The sequence below is a fragment of the Perognathus longimembris genome, chromosome 4 (genome assembly GCF_023159225.1).
Source record: "Perognathus longimembris pacificus isolate PPM17 chromosome 4, ASM2315922v1, whole genome shotgun sequence".
Classification (NCBI taxonomy): Eukaryota; Metazoa; Chordata; class Mammalia; order Rodentia; family Heteromyidae; genus Perognathus; species Perognathus longimembris.
The window spans coordinates 90,669,767-90,697,056 of NC_063164.1; the positions used below are offsets into that span (position 1 = coordinate 90,669,767).

A 27,290-nucleotide genomic window follows, 5' to 3' on the forward strand; every position below is an offset into this window, starting at 1 on the left:
AGGTCTCACTCAACATTGAGATTCTAGGTCACAGACAGGTACACAGAATAGCATTTCCTTCACCTTGTAATCCAAAGACTTCCTGTTGAAATTGGTTTTCGTGTGTTTGAGGGGTACTCCTCCTTTATCACTGTCACTATTTAGGGATGATGGCCTGGGCAGTCTCTGTTCCTCAGATTTACTGTGTGTGGCAGGGAGGTGTTCAGAAGACTGGGGGAGTTGGGGGAATGGTGTGATGGTGGGTGAATTAATGCAGTATTAGTGGAGCTTTATAGTGTTGTTAGGAACTTTATAATGTGACTTGATTGTTTCATGTAGCCTTATAAAACAAGCTGGAGGTGATTACATCACTCTTGCCCTCCTGACAGAGACAAGGTCTTCTTCAGTGCCCATACTCCTCTCAAGCCAGCCCACTTTGTCAATTGAAATAAGGTTCTACTGTAATAGGTGCAAAGGAGAGAAGAAGTGAGGGAAAACCATCAGCTCAAGTTGTTCCTGGGAAACATGAGGAATGACTCATGTCAAAGCAGAGCACCAAAACTTTCAGACACCGGCCTGTTTTGCTTGGGCAGTACATGAATAAGCCAGATAGACATTTCTTGGATGGCTGGCAAAAATGTTGTCGTCATAGCAACTCTCCCATCCACCTTGCTCTGCTTACACAAGTAGTCAACTCCTGTCCCAACCCCAAGCTACCAGAGGAGGAGGAGCTGGGCTTTGTCTATTCCTTATTTATAAGTAGCTGGGAGTGAGGGGGAGGGGCGAGCAAGGTTGACTCCTGTGCAGGCTGTGTGCCCAGGTTACATCCACAAATGCCTCGGAAACAGCTGGCTGGCTGCTTCCTTCTCCTCATACTCTTGGCTCTTTCTGGGCTGGCTGGTGCCCTTACCAGAACATACTACATTGGGATTGTGGAAGAATACTGGAACTATGTACCTCAGGGGAAGGATGTTATTACTGGGAAGAGTTTTGCAGAAGACAAGTGAGTGAACTTGGGGTTCTTACAGATTCCCAGATTTGTTTGTTTGTTTTTAACTCTGCATGGGAACAGTTGTATTCCTTGGGTGGTTATAATAGTGGTCAGCTAATTGAGAGCAAGTAATTCATTGGTGCTTGAAGAGTGGTAGCATGGGTAGATCTGTAATTTGTAATAGAAATTTGTCGTTCCATATATTTTTTTGAGTCATCTGTTAACTTTATGAAGAGATTTAGGCACAACTTTTTAAAAAAATAGCTGGTTCAAGAAAATAATAATTTTCACCAGTAACTTCTAGGAGGTTCTGGCCACTTTTTAAAAAATAAAATATATTCTTTATTTGCATTATAAAAGTGATGTCCAGAGAGGTTACAGTGTCATAAGTCCAGTTTTATGAAACAGAAAATTTGGGGTAAAAACTTGAGAACACTGTTAAAACAGTGTTTTCTTAATTGTATTTTTAGAAAGCATTATTATTGGAGATAACTCTGCTGTAGTTAAGTTTCAGGGTTTTTTTGGGGTAATGCTCAAAATTGAGGGATGATATAATAAATCTAGTTTGTCTTTAAAGAGTTTCTTGAGTCTACTTGGAAATGGCTCTTTCTGTGGTGAGAAGTTTAGACTTCCTTGGTTCATGGCATGGTTGGATGAGGTGGCACTGGAACATCATTGCCCCTGTGTTCTAATAATTTTTTTTTTTAGAAAATAGTCCTTCCTTCTTTCTCCCTGTGTGGGTATAGAGTCTTACGTATTTTAGGCTATTCCTCTGAAGTCAGTCACCTCTGTCTCTAGAAGCTGCCATTTGTATTTTTAGCTTGGTGGTTCTCAAACTCTCTTCTGAGTTGATTTAACAACCAGTGTTGAGTAATTGAATGCATGCTTCTTTCTTGATAGGCAGGCCCTTTGCATTTAGCATCCACATTCTATTTCCTGAAAGATGTGGTTTGTTGGTGAAACTTAGGCACTCCTGAGCACAGGGTCTGCCAATAGTTCTTGAAAAGCCAGCTCCTCCTGGAAGAAAGACCTAAGAGCTAGTTGGTTTGGCTAGACAGCTTCATTTCTAACAACAGAGGTGTTGTTAAGTAAAGAACCATGATGTTTCTACCAGCCAGTCTACCAAGGAAAATGTTTCCTGAGGCTTTATACTGGGAAACTTATTGCCTATAGGGTTTTTCTAAAGAAAGCCCCGGATTTCTGTTAACCTCCTATCTTCTAGACAGTGGATGGTAGTGGTTTTAATGTGACAACTGGATATTAGTAAACAATATCCTAAGTTTACTAGGCATAACTAAGAGAAGGGCTTTGCTCTCTCAGAGCATACTAGAAAGTGGTTAGTATGAGCCGCTATGAGATGTTAGAACATTCAAAATGTGTCCATGAGTACATTGAGTATAGTCTTCAAGATAAGAACGATATGGAGCTGCCTTTCTACACACCTGAGTAAAACCCACAGATATTCCATTCACCCCCCCCAATATCCATATCAGCATATCAGTTTGTAAGCATTTATTCTGACCCAGCCATTCCACAGGGACTAGTAATCCACCACTGTCTACAGATGCTACTACTTCCATTTCTCAAACTAGGAACCAGGGATAAATAGTTGCCTGAATTTATTGCATAAATAGCTGCATCAAACTTGTCTCAGGGCCATAGCACCTCCTTCTTTCTTGCTACACTACCTAATTCTTGACTAAGGTGACCCTTTCCTACTAAATTAAACTTTGGAAGAAGCCAGGGATTTCAAAAGAACTCCCTAGAATGCTGTAATTCTTATCAAAGTTACATGTAGTCTTACTTGTCAAATGTCTGAGAGGTGTTAAAAAAAATTGCTAATAATTTGTGGCCAAATTGACAATGTGTGTCTTTTATAGTGTGTGTATGTATGCATATACATATACACATATAATAATCATATATATCTAAGATATATAAATATGCATGTATGTATCTGTTTACACATATGTATCTAATATGATATATATCATATATACTAGATATGCACATATGTATGTAGATGTACAAAGGAGTTTCAATTTAACACGTCAGTTTGAGTACAATGCATCTTCATCAGCACTACACCTTTTGTCATTCTTCTCCATCTTGTCCAAGATACCCTAATACACCTTAATACTCAGGTAGTGCTTTCAGAAAACTACTAGATGTGAAGAACTTCCTCCTGATAATTTTATCTAGAAGGTAGTGTTTCAAAGGAAGTACAATATAATGTAGGGAAATTCTTATATTGATCAAGGAAATTAGCATGATGATGCAAACAGTTTCTTTGGCATAAAATGAGATGAGGTGGTTCTATGTGAGTGAATCCCTGGTCTTGGGAGCAGCTAACAAGATAAGTTGTCACACTAGAATGTCAGTCCCGGCATACAGAGGGACAGTGTTCTTACAGGATTGACTGAAGTCCCTTGAAAGGAAAGCTCAGATAAGCTTACAATGTGTATTAGAAGCTTCTAGTGGCTGTGCTAGGTTGTGGTATAAACCCTTTGATATTTGAGTAAGTATGGCCACCATAGGCTGCTGACTTTGCTTGTGGTCTACAGAATATCCATCACAGTACACAAGAAGATGTCATCAGGGAGGGCCAGATGCAGAGGTAGATTTGTATATTCTGAATTGTGCCATTTTCCTACGAGCAGGAAGGAGCCACTCACAATGATTTAGTCATGCCTCAGCTTCCTGCAAGATGAATTACTGTGTTCTGACAAAATTCTAGGTGCCTTGTATTTCACTATGAGTGGGAAGATCTTGAAATAGGAATCTGGTGATATGGCTTCTAGTTCTTATTCTACTTCAACATGCTTTGTGATATTAAGCATGTGTCACCATTCTCTCTCTCTGAATATCACCCTCCTTAATTTCCTTAATTCAACAGTTATAATCTCTAAACTCATGAGAAATATATTCAAAACATCAACATAATTTTTGAAATAAAAAACCAATCTTACCCTATTTGTTTAAAAAAATCTAGAAAAGATTTTTATAAATGGTGAATGAAAAAAATGAGAAGTGGTTTGCAAATGCCCGGTACTAGGAATTGAAGCTAGAGAGGAGGAACATGGCAATTTTTTTAAAAGTATTTTGTGTTTTTCTTTAACCATACCCTTTTTTCTATTCTTTAAGAACTATCTCCAACTCTCACTTCATGCTTAGAATTTTCCCCACAACTTATTCTGGTCATTTCCCTTCTAGATTGAGATCTCCTCATGAACTTGGTGCAGTATTTTTCTCCTGTCTTTATTACTCTCCAGTTGTTTGAAGACTCCACAGTTCAGCCACCTCCACAGCTAGGGTAGAAGCACCACAATGGCAAGTGAGAGGGTCCCGATATACTTAAGACCCCTCCCTCCCCACACACACATAGAAAAGATTCTATGTGTGGAAATATCCCATGGAGGATGGAACAGCAGGCAAGTATTTGGAATTATCAAAGTACAAATAAGTCACTTTATTAATTTAATTGTTTTGGTTGCTTCAGTTTTGAATAAGAGAAATGGCAAAAACTAGAAGAACAAGAAGGCAAATGTCAAACTAGAATTTGGCAATACAGGGGCTGGGAATATGGCCTAGTGGCAAGAGTGCTTGCCTCCTATACATGAAGCCCTGGGTTTGATTCCCCAGCACCACGTATATAGAAAACGGCCAGAAGTGGCGCTATGGCTCAAGTGGCAGAGTGCTAGCCTTGAGCAAAAAGAAGCCAGGGACAATGCTCAGGCTCCAGTCAAGCTCCAGGACTGCCTGCCCCTCCCCCCCCCAAAAAAAACCCAAAAAAACCAACCACAACAAAAAAGAATTTGTCAATACAAAGACCCTAGTAAATCCTGACTATACAGATGAGATGGAAAATAGCTGAAACCGTTTGACCAAGACTCTATAGCAACCAGATGGTCAATTTGACTTTCCAGAGTGGTATCTTTCCTTGGTTTTATTGTTCAAAACTATAATTCAGATGGTAATCACCAGTATTTTCTTAAAATGTTTTGTATTTCAGAGTTACATTCTATTTATAAATGTTTTCTCCAGCTAAAATACTCCTTTTCCTTCTCCTCCTCCTCCTCTTCCTTCTCCTCCTCCTCCTTTTCCTTCTTCTCACTGGCTTAATTGGGGACACCAGACTTCTGAGGATTGTGTCAGCGTTTTGATCCATTCATGCCAGTCCAGCTCAGGCTCATAAAGTACTTAATTAAGGTGTGGCTGCTTCAGTGGTAAAGCCTGATCTTTAATGGGACCTGAGTGGGGTCACTTTAGTTAAAGCCTTACAAGCAGGCTTCTTTTCAGTAAATGTAGGAGTGTGTGTGTGTGTGTGTGTGTGTGTGTGTGTATGTGTGTGTGTCCCTCATGTTCAGAACTACCTTTGAACATGGGTGGGAATGACCACTGACAGAACTCCAAGTTCATAGGATCTGTGAGAGTGGGTCTACCTTACCATATCTCTGCATCAGTCTAGTTGATGGGAAGGAGACGCTACAGTGGATATGAGAGAGGGACTCATATGTTTCTTTAAAGGAAGAAGGAAGGGCCAATTGAGGGGAAGCAATTGGGTGATAGAAGCTTCTATAAAAATATTTCCCTTTGAAATAAAGGGAAGGATATAATTTCATTAGTAATTGGTCTTAGACAAATGGTGACATTCAAATCTCAACTTCGTTTTACCAGTATTAAAATGTATGTGACCCTGCTGGCACAAAGGTCTCTTGGAACTGCTGTCATATCAGTAAGTGGTGGCTTGAGTTGCCAGAAGTGATTAAAATACAACAACAACAACAACAAAACAAGTGAGGATTTTGTATTTGTTTGAAACAAAATCCAGAGGTTCCTAGCTGGCAGATAGCTGTTATTTATTAGAGGGACTTAGGAGCTTTCTATAATTCTGACACAATCATGGTTTTCATCACGCGATGGTTTTTGAACTCCAGCCATTATCTTTATATTCCAGAAAGGAAGGGTAGAAGGGGAAAGGTTGAAAGAACACAGTTCCAGGTGCATCAGATCTTTCTTGGAAACTTTCTTCGACTTTACTCTGCCCACATCTCTTTGAATTGTCATAGATATAAAGGAGACTCTAAAATATAGCATGTTTTCAGAATTTTATCTTTAAAAAACAATGAGATTCAATTTTGTGACCAAGAAAGAAGATCATGAATATGGCAAGGTAGCTGACTGTCTTCCCTCCTTCCTTCTCCTGTTTTCCTTTGCTTTTTACCAGTCACAAGCACCTTGTAAGTCTTTTTCTTTTCCCACTTCCACAGAGAAAGGCCCCAAGGCCTAGTTGGTAGGATCTGGAGCACTGAGAGACATGTAATAGTTTAGTGCCCTGGAGTGCTTACTATGCTTCGAGCATTGTTCCAAAAGCTTAACTAATCTACTCCTGGCCAAGGACCCAGAAAACATAAGGCAGCATTCTCAGCTAAGTGCAATTAGCAGTGGTCCAACAGAAATACAAAGCAGTCCAGCTTGCTAGCCAAGTGGCGGGCTCTGGCACATCAACAAATTTAGAATTCTTGCTTCACTTTTTAGTCAAGTAATTGAAGCTCTCTTTGCTTTAGTTTTCTTAATGGGAAAATAATGATTATGATACTTGCCTCTGGGGCATATTACTTTGTGTGGCTGCTATAACAAATGACTACAAACTAGGTGGCTTTAAACAATAGCAGTTTCTTTGTTCCTAGGTTTGGGGGCCACAAGATATTGGCAGGGCCACACTCATTGGAGCCACTAAGAGAGCCCTCAGAGTTTCCACTGTCATATTCCTAGGCCTATGGCTGCATCCCTCCAGTCTGTTTCATTAAAAAAATAAAGTAGCTTTCCTATGTCAGTGGGTTTTGAGGATCAGGAGATTTGTTGGAAAGAGACTGTGAGCAGTCATTTTCTTCTTTGTCTAACAGAGCTTCACCAGAAATGATCATAAGTGCCATTGATTGAGCTCTATGCTCCAGGCACTAAACATGGAGCTCTGAACTCATTTAATTCTCATGATTGCTCTATCATGACCACTGGCTTACAGCTCAGAAATCTGGAGCTCAGGGAGCTTAAATCATTTTCCAAAATGGAAAAGTTGAGATTCGAGCAAATTCTATTTCTCCTTCCCTATAGGGATGTGGTTTTTTTAAAGCATAAATTGTATATATTTCTAGTGGCTTCTGTGGAAATGAAGTCCAAAAATGAAGGAACCAAAATCTATTTGGGAGATCAGGATAAAAGAATTTTACAGAAGTAACTAATAACCAACTAACCAAAGAAGGTATTGCTTCTGAGTTCCAATGTGCTATTTCTATCCTTTTGGTCAAGTGACATTTGTTCCAGAATTTTTCTCTGTGAGAAAAAGTTCCTTCTCTCAAGCTTAGATGGTGTTTTGTGTCCTTTATACACGTCTGCTCAAGCAACACCTTCTACTGACATTATTTTGCAGCTCATCTTTATCATACTACCAGACATTCAGGCTCTAGGTTGTATAATTACCACCTAACATAGGAAGCCTTGTCCTAGTATTTATTCTTCAATGCATATGGTTTGATCTCTCAACCAGATAATAAAACAGTAAGACTTGAGATTTAAATATCTTGGCTCCAGTCTCTAGTTTCATATTCCATATACAATAGATGTTCAATAATTGCTCCATGCTGAGTGCTGAGGAAAACAATCCTAGTATAATTTCCAGCTTAAAGATGGAAGGTTGCTGGTGAGGTAGGTACACACATGTGGTAAGCAATGGGCTCCAAATCTAACCAGGAAGTCTCCCCATATGGCAGACTCTTTCTGATTATGGTTAATTTCACCTGCTTTTGGAAGGTACTCCTACCATGTTATTGAAACTCCAGAGTTCCATATGTCCAGTTATGCTACTTGCCCCTGTGTGCTAAAGTAAGAGGCATGGTGAAGGGCAGAGAAAGATTGATTGTATAGCAGCCATGGAACATAGCACTTCAGCACATCTTCAGCCATCTTCAGCTAGCTGTCTTCAAGGATAACAACAGTTGCCTTAAGTTATATTGGGAGAATTAGGGTGGGAGCTGAGAAAGAACTCATAATTAAAACAGTCTCAGATCACAGGTGTGTTCAGAGATGGTTAGAGGTAGTGTTAGGTGGTCTGATGGGCCATTGTATAAGGATTGCTTGGGTGCCACCTTGTTAGATGAAGAGTCACTGGCACCTTGCCAGCATTCAGCTGCCTCCTGGCTTCCAGCCTGGATTCTAGGTGATTGAAGAGGAGAATGGCTCAGCAAAAAAGGCCTGGGCAGGCCTACCCTTTGTCCAGTTTTATGGGCCCAAGTAAGGAGTCAATGTTTCTCAGTAAAAGGCAACTTTTAAACTTTATTTGGTGCTGGTCCTGAGGCCTTGAGCTCAGAGCCTGTGTGCCGTCCCTGACCTTTGTTGTTCATGGCTAGCATTCTACCACTTGAGCCACAGCTTCACTTCTGGCTATTTTATTATTAATTGGAATTAAGAGTCTCACAGACTTTTCTGTCCCCATGTATTTGAATCTCAATTCTCAGATTTAAGCCTCCTGAGTTGCTAAAATTAAAGGTGTGAGCCACCAGCACATGGCAAAAAGCAACTTTTAAGCATCTCTTACAATTCAGCCATTTGGCTTCAGCATGTGAGGTCTAAATTTCTTTGCTGTCTTTAAGGAAGTTGCTAACATGAAACTTCCCAACTTGAACAGATTTCTTCACAGCAGGAAATGGACACTTCTCCATATTGAGCGAAAATGTAGTCTGGGGTGTTCCTGTGGGATTATGATTACTTTGTTCCTTACAAAGGTTGTACAAGTGGCTTTACTGTATCCCAATTGGTAATCTTTTGGATTACTGCCCAATGTGGTATAGACAGATCATAGGGTAGATCTCTGTTTAGATTTTTGAGGAATCTCTAAACTGCTTCCTACAGTAGTTGTAAAACCTTTTGTTCCCATCAACAATGTGTGGTGGCTCCTTTCCCCCCATGCCTGCATCAGCATCTGTTGTTGTTTGAACTTTTGATGAGGATTAGTCTAAAGGGAATGAGATAGAAACTCAATGTTATTTGATTTGCATTTCCTTTATGGCCAGAGATGTTGAGCATTTTTATCATGTATCTACTGGCCATTTTTATTTCTTTTTCCAAGAAGTCTCTATTTAGCTCATTTGCCTATTTATTGATTGGATTTTTTATTCTTTGAGGGTTTAGTCTTTTGAACACTTTGTATATTCTGGATAGATAGTATGCCATTGTCTGATGAGCTAGCAAAGATCTTCTGTCATTATGTAGGCTGCCTTTTCCCATGTAGAAACTTTTTAGTTTGGTACAATCTCATTTATCAGTTATTTCTTTATTTGCTGTACCCCTGGAACATTATTCAGAAAGTTTTTGCCTGTCCTGAAAAGTTTTACTGTTTCTTCTTCTTCTTCTTCCTGCAGTAGTACTATGTTTTCAGGTCTTACAGTGAAGTCTTTGATCCATTTTGAATTGATAATCATACAGGGTGACTGACAGGGATCCAGTTTCAGTTTTCTACATGTCGATATCCAGTTTTTACAACACCATTTGTAGAAGATGCTGTCTTTTTTTCCATCTTATGTTTTTTGGTTCCCTTATGAAATATTAGCTGTAGGTTAGTGAGTTTATTTCTGGGACTTATATTCTGTTACATTGGTCCTCAGGCTTGTTTCTGTGCCTATACCATGCTATTTTCATTATGATAACTCTGCAGTAAAGTTTGAAGTCTGGCATTATTATGCCTCCAGAATTACATTTTATTTTTGCTCAGGATTGCTGAGCAAATAGTTCCCCTCATGGGGGCAACTATTGGAAGTTTAGTAACACTAATGATTGTCCAGCAATGTGAAAAACAAGTCAACATGTAAGTCAGTGCTAAAGTATGTAACATATGTAAAAAATGCTCTGGGAAACCAGTGAACACTTTCTATCCCTCCAATGTTTCTTTGTGCCATGCTTGTGTGTCTTTCCAGATAAGTTATAGGAACATTTTGGGTGTTGGGAGTGTAATGAGGTCATGCCCTGTGACTCCTGGGATACATCCTCCTTAGAACAGATACACCCTGGCACTTTAATGAGGATCCTGAACCTTTGGCATTCTAGGGGTGATAGAGAAGTTTCTGGCAGGGATGAAGCCAGATTAAGAATAGCAATATGCTCATGAGGGTGTGAGTATGATGTGGAAAGTTTCCAGAATGCATTTGCATATGTATGTGTGTGCATGTGCATGCACACAAGTATGTGTTATATGTGTGTCTTTGGGACAATAAGGTAGAGAAGTGTGGAGGGCCTTCTTTCAGACCTAGTTACAGTGACCTATGAATATCTTCATTATATTTTTACCCATCAGCCTAGGCCAAGAATATGGCAATGGAATCTAATCCTTGCTCTGTTTCTACCTCACGGAGTGACCCAGTGTCAGCTATGAAGTGAGGCAACTCTGCCTACTCTGGCTGGTGCTAATTAGGCAGCTTGTGGATGACTCATGCCTTCCTCTGCCTTTTCCTTGTCTTTCTGGTCAGCTTGTTCAGTCAGAAGTTATAGTCAACTGCTTCTTAGCAGAAGACTATAAAATAGTGGTTTAAATATGTTCTTTTTTTTTTCTTACACAAAAGATATCTGGTTTCAGTAAGGCTTTTACCAAAAGAATGACTCTATAGTTCTGAGTCAAGATCATGTATGGGTGTACCTCCTGGGTATAGGTCATCTGTCATGGACCACTTTCACAAACAAATCTATACTGATGCTCTTTTAACAGGAAAATGACATTTTCCATTAATATCTGCTCTATAAAATTTAATAGAAATCTTTATTTCACGGTTCAAAGCACTGATTTAAACTTTCCAACATTAAATGATTTGTATTCCCCATTTAAATTAAACAACATTAAATTAGATTAAGTGTTGTCTTAGGTCTTAGCCTATTGATCTTATCCTCCATTTCAAGTTGAGAGTGCTTTAAATCTCTATGCAAACTAATTTGTCCATTTTCATATTCACTTATCTACTTTTCTTCAATTTGAAAGAGTTTATTGTATTTACAAAAATGTACAGATGGAGTGAGGTTCTAAATACTTAACAATTCTCTAAACATATAGTATAATTTTCATATAAATGAAACAAATTAATAAATTGTGTTCCTCTCAATTGAAAAAAGCAAAAGCGGGATCTAATCCTCAGGGTTCAAGGTTCCTTTTGGTGTTCCTGACCACCGATCCTCTTCTTCATTATGTCATAGTGTCTTCAGTCATTGCTTCTTCCCTTCAGTTATGAATAAAGGGCAGTAGCAAATGGCAAAGTCGTCACTGCCAACTATATACAGACAAGTGACATTGAGTGAGTTCTGTTTACATATCACTGTATGTAATCACCCAAAGCTACAAGTGAGGCTGATGAAAGCAACAGCTTCTGTTATTATACCTCAGGATCAGAGGTCTAGAATTTTTATCCTCTTTATCTTCTTTTGGAGAATGCAGGCCTCTGCCTTACAGAACAAAAGAGCAAGAAATTTTGGCTCAACTAAAAGTGTCCTGAATGTTCACAATGTGCCATTGTCTTACTGGGGGTCTTAGCAAACCAGAGGCTGAGTCTTGGTTCGTGGAGGTTCTGCCCTGGCAGAGATAGAGAGCTGATTGTACTTTGCGGTGCCAATTTTGTCTTCAGGAGGTGAAAATATGTGACTTATTGTTATCCTGCTACTATGTAAGTGAGTCCATGAGTACAGAGTAACTACTTCCATGGTAGAATAAACATGTTAGTACCTTAGTGACGAGACAGCCAGAGCCATCTTTCCAAAATAAAATGTGACTCATTGTTATCCTGTTACTATGTGAGTCCATGGATACAGAGTAGCTGCCTCCATGGTAGAATGAAGATGAGTCCTCTCAAAGCTGCCCTTTTCCTTGTTTCCCTGGCTACCTCTCAGATGTTTTCTCTGCATATATTAATATGAATATTGTTCAAAACCACACAAGAAGAAGGCTGAATCAGATTAAGGTACATTAAATACATGCACAGATATGTCAAAATAAAAATAATTGATATTAATAGAATGTAGAAAGGTATCCCATAAAAGTTTGTGTGTACCAGCTTAAATTTTTTTATTATCATTAAGTGGTTGTACAAAGGAGGTGCCATTTAACAAAGCAGTTTATGAATACAATGCATCTTGATCAGTGTCACCTCCTTCACATTTTCACCCACCTCTTTGACCCACTCCTTCCCTTACTTTTCTTAATTTTGTGGTAAATACAATGAATTATTGACTGCATTCTCTTCCCCTTCATTTGTCAACCTTTCTGCCTTTGACCCAACCTCTCCTCTCACATGTACATAATGGAATTTTACTCATCCATTAGAAAGAATAATGTACCATTTGTAAGGAAAAGTCTTTGAAAAAATTATGTTAAGTGAAGTAAGACAGACCCAAAGAAACAAAGGTTGCATGGTTTACCTCATTTGCGGTAGACAGAATGTTCTTACAAGTAAGCATGTTGGGTGGTATGCAAGTGGTTACAAATGTAAGCTTCTTATTAGTGCCTATACAACATAAAACATCATCATGTATTTACCTAATCAATACCAATTGAAAAACATTTCTATCTTTCAGGTGTTTACTGTTGCAACTATTCTCTGACATTTTAAATAGGATTCCAATCATGTTAATTTCCTTATGCAGGTTGGGAATTGAACCCAAGAGGGAGGAGAGCTTGGGGTGTACATCCTTTTCTGGCCAGGCACATTCTGGTTCCTCCATGAGGGTTCTGAACCCGTGTCATTCTCTTCTGACCTGGTAACTTCCCCACACTGACTTCAAATTAAGCATTAGGCTGGGTTGCCACATCCAAGTGCCCTGGGTAGATTAATAATCTGGTGCCTGGACAGATAAATAGTTCCAGGCTCATTCAACTTGTTCAACTCTCACTTATCAAAGAAGCTGAGTGCTGGGGCTGGGGATATAGCCTAGTGGCAAGAGTGCGTGCCTCGGATACACGAGGCCCTAGGTTCGATTCCCCAGCACCACATATACAGAAAACGGCCAGAAGCGGCGCTGTGGCTCAAGTGGCAGAGTGCTAGCCTTGAGCAGGAAGAAGCCAGGGACAGTGCTCAGGCCCTGAGTCCAAGGCCCAGGACTGGCAAAAAAAAAAAAAAAAAAAAGAAGCTGAGTGCTGAAGAGAGGAGATGACCGGCCAGTAGCAGCTCTCAACTACCCTTGGGCTGGAGCAAAAGGAGCTCACTCTAGGGTTCACTGGAGTAATCCCCTTGGGATAGATTTTGGTGACCACTTGCTTTAGTAGATCTTGGGGCCTTCCCAACTCAAGTACCTAACTAAAGCCTTCTTTCCAATCTCACATAGTACTTGTGCTGGAGAAATTCTGAAAGTTGCAGTTCTCTCAACCTTCAAAGTCATTTCTAGTGAATTTGCTGACTTTTTGCCTCCCTACCCTTCCCTATGATGCGTCTCACTCTTTGCTGATGTTTTAGGGCTCTTCGCAAGTGAGATCCAGCCACTTAACACCTTCATCTGGCTCAGTTGAGTACCCTTGTAGGTACTTGAGCTTCTGAGACCAAGAGTAGTTTTGTTACTAGTGAGTTTGTCCTTATGCTTGATTGTATTAGGTGGTCAGAAAAAGGCTGGATCCTGCTGGTTAGAAAGAGGGAGCTGGTTAGAGAAAGGAAAGAATGACTTTTTAAGCTTGATTTAAAAATCTTGCTGTACTGTTTAGGTGCTTTCCATTTTAATTTCACTACCTTGTAAACCTTAGTTTGTAAATTACAAAGGATGTACATCAAGGTGTCTGTAAACCCTATGTGTCAGCAGGTTCTTGGAAAAAAGCCAATAGTCTTTGGAAGGTATAACTAGCAAAGGTAGATTTATGAGCAAAGATGACTTATGAGAAACTTCTGAGCCGTGTGGTGCATTTCTGAGGCATGTCTACTGGTCCTTTTCTGATGGCTATGAACTGTATCCTGGAGCCAGGAGTCATTGGATACCAACCCAGTGATTGTGGATCCATTATCCATTATCATCAAATAATGCCTTGTGTCATTTGGTTCCAAGAGGGACTTAGTAAATGAACTTGAATAGATAATTTCCTAGTTGTTGCCACCATGAAAAAATAACTCAGTGTGTGTGTTCTGCCAGCAGTGAGGTATATCAGCTATAGAGAGGGCCACACCTAAAGGACTTGGACCATCACATTGCCTGGAGCACCATGGCTATCTGCAGAGAGTATGAAGGGCAACCAGCATCACACGTGCCTCAGGCCTCATTTATACTATAGCCACCTTGTGGGGATTACATCATTCTTCCCATATGATTGATCTGGATCCTGACCCCTGCACTAAGCAATCACTACCAATGATTTGATTTAGGATGCAAGATAAAACATGTTTGTTACTCTGGTTCTAGACAATATTCAAAGCCAAGCATGGCAGCACAGGTTTTTCTGCAATATAGTATGAAATATTATCCCAGATTTAACTTGCCAATCTGAGAGAAAAACTCATTATCCTTTTGTTTGGTTTAGAGTTCAAAACCATTATATACCAACTCACTTTCAGAAACAATTTGCAACAGGCTATTCGGTAATAGGAAACTATGCTGGGCATTAGGGAGGAGAAAATTTTTAGAAGAAGCTTTATGTTCAATAAACTCATAAACTAGAGATGTATGTATCTTCCCTGATAGCATAATTTGTAAAGGACTATTTCAAATGTATGTACAGAATGTATGCACAGGATGTAGTGAGAAGGAAAGAAGGAGAGCTTCAAGTGACATTAAAGAGTTTTTAGCAGGTGAACAATCAAAAAGATATTGAGACATGAGAAAAAGAATGTGTGGAAGTGTTAGAATGCTAAAAGCCTGAGCTTCAAGAACAGAAGAGAAATGTGAGGACCTAGAAACTGGGGCAAAGAGAAAGAAAATGAGGCTGGAAATGATCTGGGGCAGGTTTCTTCAGAGGAACTCTACTATTTTGGTTGAACCTCTGGATTCTTCTCCCACCTTAAATTCAGGCATTCTTATTTCCATCTGCCTGATTCTTCCGGAATCTGGGAAGATTCTCATCTGCTGGATGGATTCCTAGCTTCTTGACATGTTGATCTCCTCCATGTTCCGAGGTGCCTGAGGGATGGACAAAGCCTGCTGAGAGCTGAGCAGCAGGAAGTTTGGAGGCCCTTGTTTCTGATTCATGGGTATACACTTACATTTGACAGTCTCTGAAGATGAGGCCCCTAAAATATCTTTGACTTTAGGTCAATGGTGCTTTCCCCAATCTTAATGAAGATTCTGTGTTTGTTAATACTGAGGTTATCAGACTTGGTGTGGTGCCATCAATAGAGGCTAGGGCAGTGATTAGATTCAATGGGACAGGAATTGAGAATATGACATTGAAATAAAGGGAAATTATGAAATTTACCATATTGGCTAAAAAGGATCCAGATTGGGTATAATTGATGCTACATGGGTAGTAGGGAATGTGAGGTTTAGTTAAGTTCAGATAGCAAGGAATAAAAACCACCAAATCAAACTTAATTAAATGAAGGCTTGGTCAGATGCATAGGTGTAATGACTCAGTCAGTATACAGATGTATAAACATAGAAAGGGCTTAATCCAATGAGCAAAAGTAAATGGAAAAGAAAATCTTATGAGCAGATATGATAAAGAGAAGTAAGATAGGGAATCTACCCAAATTGTAGTTCTTAAACACCTATATGGTCAAATTTCCTTGATCAAGAACCTTAGAGACGGGCTGGGGATATAGCCTAGTGGCAAGAGTGCCTGCTTCGGATACACGAGGCCCTAGGTTCGATTCCCCAGCACCACATATACAGAAAACGGCCAGAAGCGGCGCTGTGGCTCAAGTGGCGGAGTGCTAGCCTTGAGCGGGAAGAAGCCAGGGACAGTGCTCAGGCCCTGAGTCCAAGGCCCAGGACTGGCCAAAAAAAAAAAAAAAAAAAAAGAAGAACCTTAGAGACTTTTAATTGAAATATCATTGCACCTAAATGTCTTAATCCAGCACCCAAATTTCTTCACAGTTCTACTCTCATCAAGTTTCCTGGCTATATAAAGCTTGTTTTCCCCATCTCTACCTGCTAATCCTCTCACCTTAGCATCTTGCTCAAGTTCTTCCTGCCACATGGAGCATCCATTGCCTTTTATTAAATCCTAAATTTCCAGAGCATGTTGTTCTGCTCTTAGGACTCTCATCACTCTCTTCTGTGTAAACACCAATGTTAGCCTCTTCTTGTTACCCATAAACATACTCAGGGACTGTATCTTGTTGCTTTTTGTGTCCTAAACATTTAGACCAGCACATTGTATGCTATGAGCCTTCATCTGTTCTTGAAAGTCAGGTAGTCTCCAGGCTTCCCCACTATAGATGTGAAGGGTATGCACACATGGTCCACTGGGAGGGTTTGTGAGTCACATTGTGCTCTTTTTTTTTTTTTTTCCAGACAAAGCCTATTGCAAAGCCAGGACGTTACACTAGTTTCTTTCCAGAGTAGTCATGCATCTTCCTCAAGGGCTTTCTCTGTTACAGGGACAGAGTCCTAAGTACCTATTGACTTCATTGGTTCAAGCATATGTCTGCCCCAGGGGATGTACCATCCCTGCTTCTGTCTTTGTGTAGAATGGAAACATGGTAAGGTCTCATTAAGAGGTCTCTGGATTTACAGCCTCTCTTGTCAGTGTCTGAAGTTGGGGCCTAGGAGAAGACAAGGGTAGCTGAATCAGGGCATCCTTCTAGGCTTCTGACTCAGAAAGACAAGTCAAAATGATGATCGTGCCCATGCTGAGGAGGATGAGGTGGCAAAAGTTGGCACCAGGCACTCTGGAGAAACCTGGGAGACTAGAGTAACAGTAGAACTCTTCAGGCTGCCATACCAGGGAACAAATCATTTAGGGACTTCTAGATCCAACAGGGTATCCTAAAACCACCCTAGTATTCATTGTGAGCCTGGAATGAGCAGACTGACTGGACTGCTCATTCTAGCACACTCAATTAAAGACACTAGACTTCCAGGTGCCAGTGACTCACACTTGTAGCCCTACCTCCTCAGGGGAATGAGATTGCAGTTCTAAACATGCCTGAGAAGACAAATCTGATAATTTTTTACACCCTAGTATCCAGAAAAAAATGCCAGAAGTGGAGGTATGGTGCAAGTGGTAGAGTGCCAGGCTTGAGTGGAAAATCAAGCAAGAGCACAAATCCCTGAATTCAGGCAAGAGCACAAAGCCCCTTCTCTGTGCTGTCACAAGGACACAACAGAAAAAATCACTGTCAGACCCTTAAGGAAAGGATGAACTACTTTTTTGTTGTAAAGACTTCAGAAAGAAAAGAAAAACATACAGAAAGGGTTTAAGGAGTACTAAAGAATGAAAAAAAAAAACAAGGGCTCACACCAGGTAGGTACTTTGTAACATTTTTAGATGAATTTGATGAATATTGAATTCTTTTTTTTTTTTTTTTTTTTTTTTTTTTTTGGCCAGTCCTGGGCCTTGGACTCAGGGCCTGAGCACTGTCCCTGGCTTCTTCCCGCTCAAGGCTAGCACTCTGCCACTTGAGCCACAGCGCCACTTCTGGCCGTTTTCTGTATATGTGGTGCTGGGGAATCGAACCTAGGGCCTCGTGTATCCGAGGCAGGCACTCTTGCCACTAGGCTATATCCCCAGCGAATATTGAATTCTTAAAAGTATAAACTAGAATAGAAACTATAAGAAATGGGAAGAATTCTAACTACTCAGGAGGCTGAAATTGGAGGACTGAGGTTTGAAGCCAGCCTGGGTAGGAATGCCCTTGAGACTCAGATCTTCAATGAACCACAAAAAAGCCAGTAGATCTGTGGTTCAAGTGATAGAATGACAGCTTTGAGAGATAAAAGCTAAGGGATAGTGCTCAGGACCTGAGTTCAAGACCCAGTACTGGAACAAAAGAAGGAAGGAAGGAAGGAAGGAAAGAAGGAAGGAAGAAAGAAAGAAAGAAAGAAAGAAAGAAAGGAAGGAAGGAAGGAAGGAAGGAAGAAAGAAAGAAAGAAAGAGGAAAGAAGTCCAGGTATAGTAGTGCATGTTTGTCATTTGAGCATCTGAGAGGCTGACATAAGGTTACAAACTTAAGACCAGCCTGGGCAACAAAACAAGGCTTTATCGAAAATAAAATGGGGATGGAAAATGAACAGGGATGTCCAATATGATAGAAGCAATGACATTTGATTAGAGGCAAAAAGAAGTGGATAGTAAGCTTCAAGCTAGTAGAGAACTGACAGTATTCCAGCATACTTGGGCAAGTGCACTCTTGACATTCTTCACAAGCCTCTAGATTCCCTCCAATTGAACCCTCAGCCACTCTGGCTATCCAGAATCAAATCATGGTAGTCTAGAGTGGGGGGGGGGTGAACAGTATCAACTGGTCCACCTGTGTCCCCTGACAGCAACTGTATAATGGGAACTTGGGGTGCTCATAGATTAGGTTGAGTCACTTGCTTCATCACCACACCTGAAACTGAAACTCCAACCAAAGCCTACAGGATGAGAGTGGGAAAGGGTGCTCCTAGACCAAATAGAGTATGGTATTGCACTGCCAGCACTCCGGAACATTGATCGCATTGGATTTCATTCTTCTTTCCTTGGATAATTTCTCTTTGCTCTTTGGAAGCACATGAAAACATTGATTGCACTAGTCAGTCTCCCTTGATCTGTCCAACACCCCAGATCAGATGTCCCCGAACATAATCTGCATTCTCACAATTCTCTCTTCCAGGTCACATCCCTTCTCTGAATTCTTAGTACTGAATACAAAGTTTGACAAGAGTAACACATGCAGAACCTGAGCAGCACGCACAATTGCAGTGTCCCACACTGGGCCTCGGCTGCTCTCTCCCTAGGAGTTTGCAGCTACACCTAATGGCAGCTCTCACAGTAATCAACATATTTTGTTCAAGCAGGGGCCAGTACTTGTTGGTTGGAGTCTTGGACTGAGTGCAGAAGCAGGCTTCACTTTCCCAAAAGCTGGTATGGCTACTGCCAAGTGCAGCCAGTGCAGCTTTATTCTCAGCCTTCCAAATTCTTCCACAGGTCAAGTCCTCCCTTCAACCCTGGGGACCAGAGCACACCTGCTCACATCAGTCCCAGAATTCTGCTTTTCCTGCTCCTTCCATTGCAGTCTTCTCTCCTTTTTGCCTTTCTTCTTTGCCTTTTCCCTTTATCTGACTCTAAAATTAGCACACCACTGTCATAAGAAAGATCTGTAAACACCAATTATTATTCCTCATATTATGAAAACTCCCAGTGAGTCCAGTTCCTTCCTTCTACCCTCTTTCTTTTCCTCCCCCTTTTTCATTCCTTTCTTGTCCTGTGCTAGTACTGAGGCTGGAAGTCAGGGCCTTGCACTGTTGGTTGGCTTTTCTGCTCAAGTCTGGCTCTTGACCACTTGAGCCATACTTTCACTCCTGGCTTCTTGCATGCTAATTGGAGATAAGTCTCTTGGTTTTACCTATTGGGTTGGCTTTGAACCATAATTCTCAGGTGTCATCTTCCTGAGTAGCTAGGATTCCAGGTGTGAAAAACCGGTGCCCAGCACCAAGGATGCTCCAGTGCTTCCAACAGACATTCTAAATTCTTCAACCTGGAATTACCGTTGTCATTATCCATCTACTCCAGGAATTTTTGTGTACTACCTTTCCCACAGTTCACCTTCTCAGGCCAGTGTCCAGCCCATAACCTCCTCCCACCATACCAGCCATGATCCTTCCCCTGTACCATCATGCTCTGTCCTTGTCTAGTGTCTACAGGTGTTCTACAAGCCTGCTTCTTACTTCCTGTTTTGTCATGGGGTGTTTTCTTACATCTTTCCACAGCTACATTTTCCTCCTTTGAATGATTATAATTCTAGAAAAGGTAAGCCTGTATCCCTCAATTATCAAACACATACTGCTCTGTGCAGGTACTTAATTTTCCACGCTTAGGTTGAAACTCTTTCTGCATCTTTCACACAGCACTTAGCGAGGTTCTGGAAAGGCAGCAAGTGCATAGTAAGAGTGGGTTCAATGAAAACGGAAGGAAGGTGTAAGGTTCGGGGAAAGGGCACTGCCACATGGTTCAGGCATAAGTTGAAGCCCCAGGACTGGCAAAAATTAAATAAATAAAATAAAAAATTTAAAAATAGTAAGCCATTAGAGTTTCTCTTGTCATCTCAACGATAAAATGCTTTCCTTTTTACTTTCAGACTTGCAACATTATTTCTGGAAAGAGGGCCCAACAGGATAGGTGGCATTTATAAAAAGGCTGTATATAGACACTTCACCGATGGGACTTATTCCACGGAGATCCCCAAGCCCCCTTGGCTTGGGTTCCTGGGTCCCATCCTGCGGGCTGAAGTGGGTGACGTGATTGTCATCCACTTAAAGAACTTTGCGTCCCGGCCCTACTCCTTGCATCCACACGGCGTTTTCTACAACAAGGATTCAGAAGGTAAATATCGATTCCCTGTCTACGGGGGTGGTACAACACAGTTGCTACACACGTTCATTTGCTTTCTTGTTCTTGCTCTCCAGGGCTCTGTCTCTTCTTTCTCTTCCTCCTTCTTCCCTTTTTTTCTCCGTTCTTGCAATTCTTCATGTTGACACAGAGATGTGGCTGGGACGCCTTGGCCTGTGTGCACCGTGCCAAGCCTACCGTGCCATGCCCAGAGCACATCGGTTTCCTTTTGTGTGTTCAGCGATGCCATGGGCGCACATTCCCTCAGCATCTTGCTCCTGCCCCAGTTGCAGCCTGGGCTGTGGGGTCGAGGCGGTCTGGCTGCTGGGCTCCCCTTCCTTCTGGGATGCTCCTTTGTCTTTCTTAAGCGTTTCCGTAAGGTAGCTTCTGTATTTTTCTCTACTTAAAGAAGTAATGTGAAAATCCCAGCACGTGCACGGTGTTCATTGGCTTTCCACCATTTTAACAAATATTCAAAAGAAATCCATTATTATAAAGGAAGAGGTTTATTTTGGCTCACAGCTTTGGAATTCGCCATCTGTGTCCCCCATTGTTCCGAGGCCCCCTTGTAGTGAGACAGAACTTTGCAGTGGAGAGCACACACGGAACACAATTGCTCCCCTCCTGGCTAAGCCTAAAGAGCCTGGCCCAGAGTCACCCAAAGGCTTGCTTCCAACTCCACATCTGTAAAGGTTCTAGAACCTCTCAGCAGCACCACGCTCCAGCTGTTTACTATGAGAGGAACACTTCCAAACCGGCCTGTGATTGGATGCAATGAGTTGAATGATGCTATACCAGCTGGATTGCTGCACCTGGGGAAGTTGCCAGGCACAGTACCATTAATTCTGATGCAACCACCTCAGTATTAATTAAGGAGGAGCTACTGGAAGTTATTGAAGGTTCCCAGGCAGCCAAACCCGATTGGCAGCTGCCCTACTAGGTCTGTGTAAGCAACCAGAGGAGGAAGCTCTTGAGAATGAACTTGATATTGGGGGTGCCCTTGGTCTTGACCCATTTCCATCACCACAGGGTGGCCAAGACTTGATCATTTGTAATTGTTGAGAATGAGAACAAGATTATCATGCTAGGCAAATCTGAAGGTTTGTGAAAAGGGGACTACTTTAGAGATGAGAACCAAAGGCGGAAGAGGAAAAAAGAGGGTAGAAGGAAATAATGCTCTCCTTTCCACAGTCCCCTGGGAGCCTCCTTCTTTACCTGTGAATTTGCCTCTTCTAGGAACCTCATATAAGTGAATCATACAATATTTATTCTTTTGGATCAGGTTTATTTCACTCAGTGTAATATTTTCAAGGTTCTTTCCTAGTGTAGAATGTGCCTGAATTGCATTCCTTTTTAAAGCATATTGTCTGTAAATATGAATTGAACTAAACCACTTGTAATAAAAATTTTAATTGAACTATCATTTTTATTTATCCTTAACTTTTTTTTTTTTTGCCAGTCCTGGGCCTTGGACTCAGGGCCTGAGCACTGTCTCTGGCTTCTTTTTGCTCAAGGCTAGCACTCTGCCACTTGAGCCACAGTGCCACTTCTGGCCATTTTCTGTATATGTGGTGCTGGAGAATCGAACCCAGGGCTTCATGTATAGGAGGCAAGCGCTCTTGCCACTAGGCCATATCCCCAGCCCCTAACTTTTTAATGTAGTTATACAAGAGGAGTTTAATTCAACATAGGCATTTAAAACATTTTAAAGCAAGTTTGAAAAGGGTATTGGGAGAAAGTACTAGGGGCAATGAGTGTAACCACAACACATTGTATGTATGGAAATACTGCAATGAAACTCATTGTTGTATTGTTAACATACACTAGTAAGATAATTTTTAAGTTTTATAAGCAAGTAGTCCGGTGCCATGGATCATTTAGAAACATGTTAAAATCAGTCACATTAAGTGCTTTCATGGTGTTTTGCCACCATCATTACTGTCTGTGTCCAGGACATTTTCTTATTCCCAAACAGAAGCTCTGTCATTATAGGATATTTCCCCATGCCCTCCTTTCCACAGAACCCTGGGAGCTTCCTTCTCTACCTGTGAATTTGCCTCTTCTAGGAACCTCATATAAGTGAATCATACAATATTTATTCTTTTGGGTCAGGTTTATTTCACTCAGTGTAATATTTTCAAGGTTCTTTCCTAGTGTAGAATGTGCCTGAATTGCATTCCTTTTTAAAGCAACTCTAGTGTACACATATATCATTGTTGCTTTTAATCAATTTATCTGTTAATGGATCCTTGGGCTGGTTTGGTATTTTAAGTAGAAATATGAACATTAGTTTATTAGAGAGCCTTCTGAGCATCTATGAAAGCCACGAGTCCTTTCATGAGAAAAAAATATATAGGCACAGGAAAATTGATCTTAATTTTAAGGGATTCTCAGATGTATGAAAACTAAATAAAGGATACTTTTAATGTTGAGGGCCCATGGAACCTTCTTTGTGTTCAGTCTTAAGTAAGTTTCTCCTACATTAAGAGTCTGTTGACATCAGTTTGATAATAAAAATTTGAAAAAAAAAAAAGAGTCTGTTGACTTTTTCTTAGTTACCTTTTATCAGATTGAGGAAGTAGCTTTCTATTCCTAGTGTGTTAGGACTTTTCAACTTGAGTACTAGATTGTGTTCAATGTGTTTTTGCCTCTATTTGCGATATTTGTCTTTGACTATATTTATGCATTAAATTATTTGATTTGTAACCTTAAGACATTGGATAAATCTCATTTGATCATTGTGTTTATTTTTAAGTATTGCTGGAATTTATTTGCTGACATTTTGTTGACATTTTGTTAAGAATTTTTATGTCTCCAGTCCTGTAATATTTGTCTGTAGTTTTCTTACAATATCTTCCTCTGACATTGGTATCACAGGGCCTTTGATATCTTGTCCCATAGAATGAATTAGAAAGTCTTTCTTCTATTTTCTTTTATTATTATCACTATCTTAAAATAATTGTACAAGGAAACTTCAATTTAACATATCCATTTATGTATACAATACATACTGATTGCTGCCTCTATCATTCTTCTTCCTTCTTACCCCTTTCCTACTCATCAAGTTTCTATTTTCATCTATCTATATTGAATATTATGACTGTATTCACCCACTTTTCCTCTTTCTATTCATTCACCTCTCCCATTAGCCCTCACCTCTAAACCAAGATATGCTTCAGTTTTCTAATATTCTTTTTATTAAATGTTCTGCTAATTGTTCAAAAGGGTTATATCATAGAATCCCACTTCTGTATGTGCCATACAGCAGTCATTTCGATCATGCATGTATGCATATGATTCTGCATGTGTTTACCTATATGTTTATAGTGGTCTATATGTTTATGTGGTCTAACATCTACATATGAGAGAAAACATGTGACCCTTATCCTCTGAGTCTGGCTTAGCTCAACATGATGTTTTTCCAGATTCATCTACTTCCTTACATATGACACAATTGCTTTCTTTCTGATAGCTGAATAAAATTCCACTGCATATATGTTTACCACTTTTTCTTGACTTATTAATTGGTTGTAGGACATTTGTGCTGTTTCCATAGCTTGGCTATTGTGAACAATGCTACAACAAGCAGACATCTGCAGTACCACTATTGCATCCTGATTTGCATTCCTTTGGATAAACAACCAAGAGTGGCATGGCTGGATTATTTTTAACTTTCTGTGTGTATGTATGTGACAGTCCTGGGGCTTGAACTTGGGGCCTAAACTGTCCTTGAGCAGTCCCTGGAGCTTTTTGCTCAAGGCTAGCACTCTACCACTGGAGCCACAGCTCCACTTCCAAAGTTTTTGGTGGTTAATTGAAGACAAATGTCTCATAGACTTTTTTTGCCTGGTGGCTTCAAACCATGATCCTCAGATCTCAGTCTCTGAGTATCTAGGATTACAGGCATGAGCCACCAGTGCCCAGATATTTTTAACTTTTGAGGAATCTCCATACTGACTTACATAGTCTATGAATTTACGTTCCCACTAAAAGTGTATGAGGGCTCCTTTCCCCCCTGCATCTTTGCCAGCATTTGTTGTTCATATTCTTGATGATGGTCTTTCTGAGGTAACAAATCTGAGGGAATCTTGATGTTGTTTTGATTTGCATTTCTTTTACGGAAAGGGATATTAAACATTTCTTCACTTATTTGTTGGCCATTTGTATTACTTCTGGGAAGTTTCTATTTAACTCATTTGCTCATTTATTAATTGGGTTATTGATTCTACAGAATTTAATTAAGAAAAATTTTTTGGTCAGTTGTGGGGCTTGAACTCTGGGCCTGGGCACTGTCCCTGTTCTCTTTAGCTCAAGGCTACCACTCGAGCCACAGCACCACTTCTGGTTTTCTGGTTTAATTGGAGATAAGAGTCTCATGGACTTTCCTGCCTGGGCTGGCTTTGAACTGCAATCCTCAGATCTCAGCCTCTTGAGTAGCTAGGATTATAAGTATGAACCACTGATGCCCAGCAGGATTTACATTTTTAAGCTCCCCATATATTATAGTTTTTAGTCCATGTCAGATATATAGCTAACAAAGATTTTCTCCTGTCCTGCAGGTTGTCTTTACAGCCCAATGAGTACAGACTTTGCAATACAGAAGCATTTTAGTTTTTTAAGCTTGAGCCTTCTGTTTTCTGAACCATTTTTACAAACAATTAGTATTATTTCTTCTTTAATAATTGATAGAATTTATACTTCAAACTACTGAGACTGGGTTTTTCTTTGGGGAGAGATGTTTAATTATTAAACGAGGTTTATTTTTTGACTTGTATTATTGTTTTTTACTTCTTCCTGAGTCAGTTCAAAGTCAGTATACTTTGAACAAATTCATTCCCTTCTTCATATACACATTTCTCCTCTGCACTTTCAAACAGAAGTTTAAAAAAATACATGTGTCTCTGGGCACTGGTAGGTCACACCTGTTACCCTAGCTACTCAGGAGGCTGAGATCTGAGGGTGGAGGTTTGAAGCCAGCCCAGGAAGAAAAGTCTGTAAGATTCTTTTCTCCAATTAGCCACCAAAAAGTGGTGGAGCGGTGGCTCAAGTGGTAGAGTGAGCAAAATGCTCAGGGACAGTGCTCAGGCACTGAGTTCAAGCCTTAGTATAAGCACACGTGTGCATGCGCACACACACACATATACTATGTGTTTAAGGATTTGCCACTTTCATCTCGTCTTATATTTGACACTATGTTGTTTCTAATATTTCCTTCTGAGCAATGTTATCTTCATTTGTTAGGTGTGTCCTCTCTGATTTTGGCATTTTGTGCATTCTTTCATTTTTTGCACAGAACAGAAAAAATTTTCTGAATTTCATTGATGTTTACAAGGCAGCTGTTTTGTTTACATTTAGTTTACATTTTTAATATTATAAATGCTTTTTGCTCAAATATCTGCCACTTTATTTATTCTGTTACCTTGACTCTAGATTTCTCCTGTGGTCTAGTTTCTTAAAATGAAAGCTTAGATCATTGTAAGATTTTTCACTTCTACTGTAGGTGTTCAAAGAGCTAAATTAACTGTTGCACCTGTATATCATAAGTTTTGACATGCTTTATGTTCATTTTAATTCACTTTATGTTCATTTTAATTTCACTTGTGTTTTCTTCTTGGATCCATAGATTATTTAGAGATGTAGTTTTATTTCCAAATATTTAATTGCTTTTAAATTGATTGATTAATGTCCAATTTAATTCTATCATGTTGGAGAACATATCTGTATATATCAATCCTGTTAAATTTATTTAGATTTACTTCATGCTTATCATGTGGTCTGTCCTAGAGGATGTCTGACATACTTTTGTGAAGAAGGTATATTCTGATATGGGTGGGTGGAATGCGGTGTAAGTCAATTAGGTAGTATTGCTCAATAGTGCTGCTCAAGTCCTCTACTTCCTTGCTAATTTTCTGTCTGGTTGTTTCATTGGTTATTGAAAGTAGAAAACTGAAGTCCAAAGCAAATCTGTAGTTGAGTTATGCTTTCTGCTTTGCTTTGACAAATCTCATTTTGTTGTGATTCTTTTAGACCAACTTAATGTATTTGTGGATTGTTCAGATATATATTTGGGTGTTTTTTATTGGCTAATTACTTTCTTCATGCCTTCTGTCTTTTTGTTCTTCTGGTTGTCCTTTACTACTTTCACTTTAGTGCACTATTTAAATTTTTCTGTTCATTTTTTAAAACCTAGATATCTTTTAAAATTATTTTTACTATCTCCCTCATTTTCTCCCACCTCCCCCTCCCTTCTTCCCTCCCCCTCCCCCTTCCCCCCCCCATGAGTTGTTTACACCAAATGGTTTTGTAACTATTGCTTTTTGAATGGTTTATCCTTTTATCCTTTGTCTCTCAATTTTGGTATTCCCTTTTCCTTCCCTAGTTTTAATACACGTATATACAGTATCCAGGGTACTAAGATCAGATACAGTGATAGCAGAGGTAAAACCACGGGAAGGGAATACAAGAGAAAAAAAAAAAAAGAAAAAAGGGCATTGTTTCACATGGCATGCTGAAAATAATTACAACAATGATATACCACTTGTTTCCATAATGTGGAGTTCATTTCACTTAGCATCATCTTATGCGTTCATACAATTAGGCTATTGTGATCTTCTGCTATGACTAACCTAAACATGTACCAATTATTCCCTATGAGAGAATAGCATCCATGTTTCTTTGGGTCTGGCTCACTTCACTTAGTATGATTTTTTTCCAAGTCCCTCCATTTCTTTAGGAATGGGGCAGTGTTGTTCTTTCTGATAGAGGCATAGAATTCCCTCGTGTATATGTACCACGTTTTCTTGATCCATTCATCTACCGAGGGGCATCTGGGTTGGTTCCATATTT

The 27,290-nt window shown here is 40.0% G+C and overlaps 1 protein-coding gene across 1 annotated transcript in view; it reads left to right on the top strand.

Moving 5' to 3' along the window:
- Positions 1-808: 808 nt before the first annotated feature.
- Positions 809-27,290, top strand: part of Hephl1 (hephaestin like 1) — a 91,249-nt gene continuing 64,767 nt past the window's right edge. The window contains exons 1-2 of the mRNA XM_048345636.1: positions 809-982; positions 20,194-20,438. Of these exons, the coding sequence (XP_048201593.1) occupies positions 813-982; positions 20,194-20,438 (415 nt within the window). The 5' untranslated portion in view covers positions 809-812. The remainder of the gene's footprint in view (positions 983-20,193; positions 20,439-27,290) is intronic.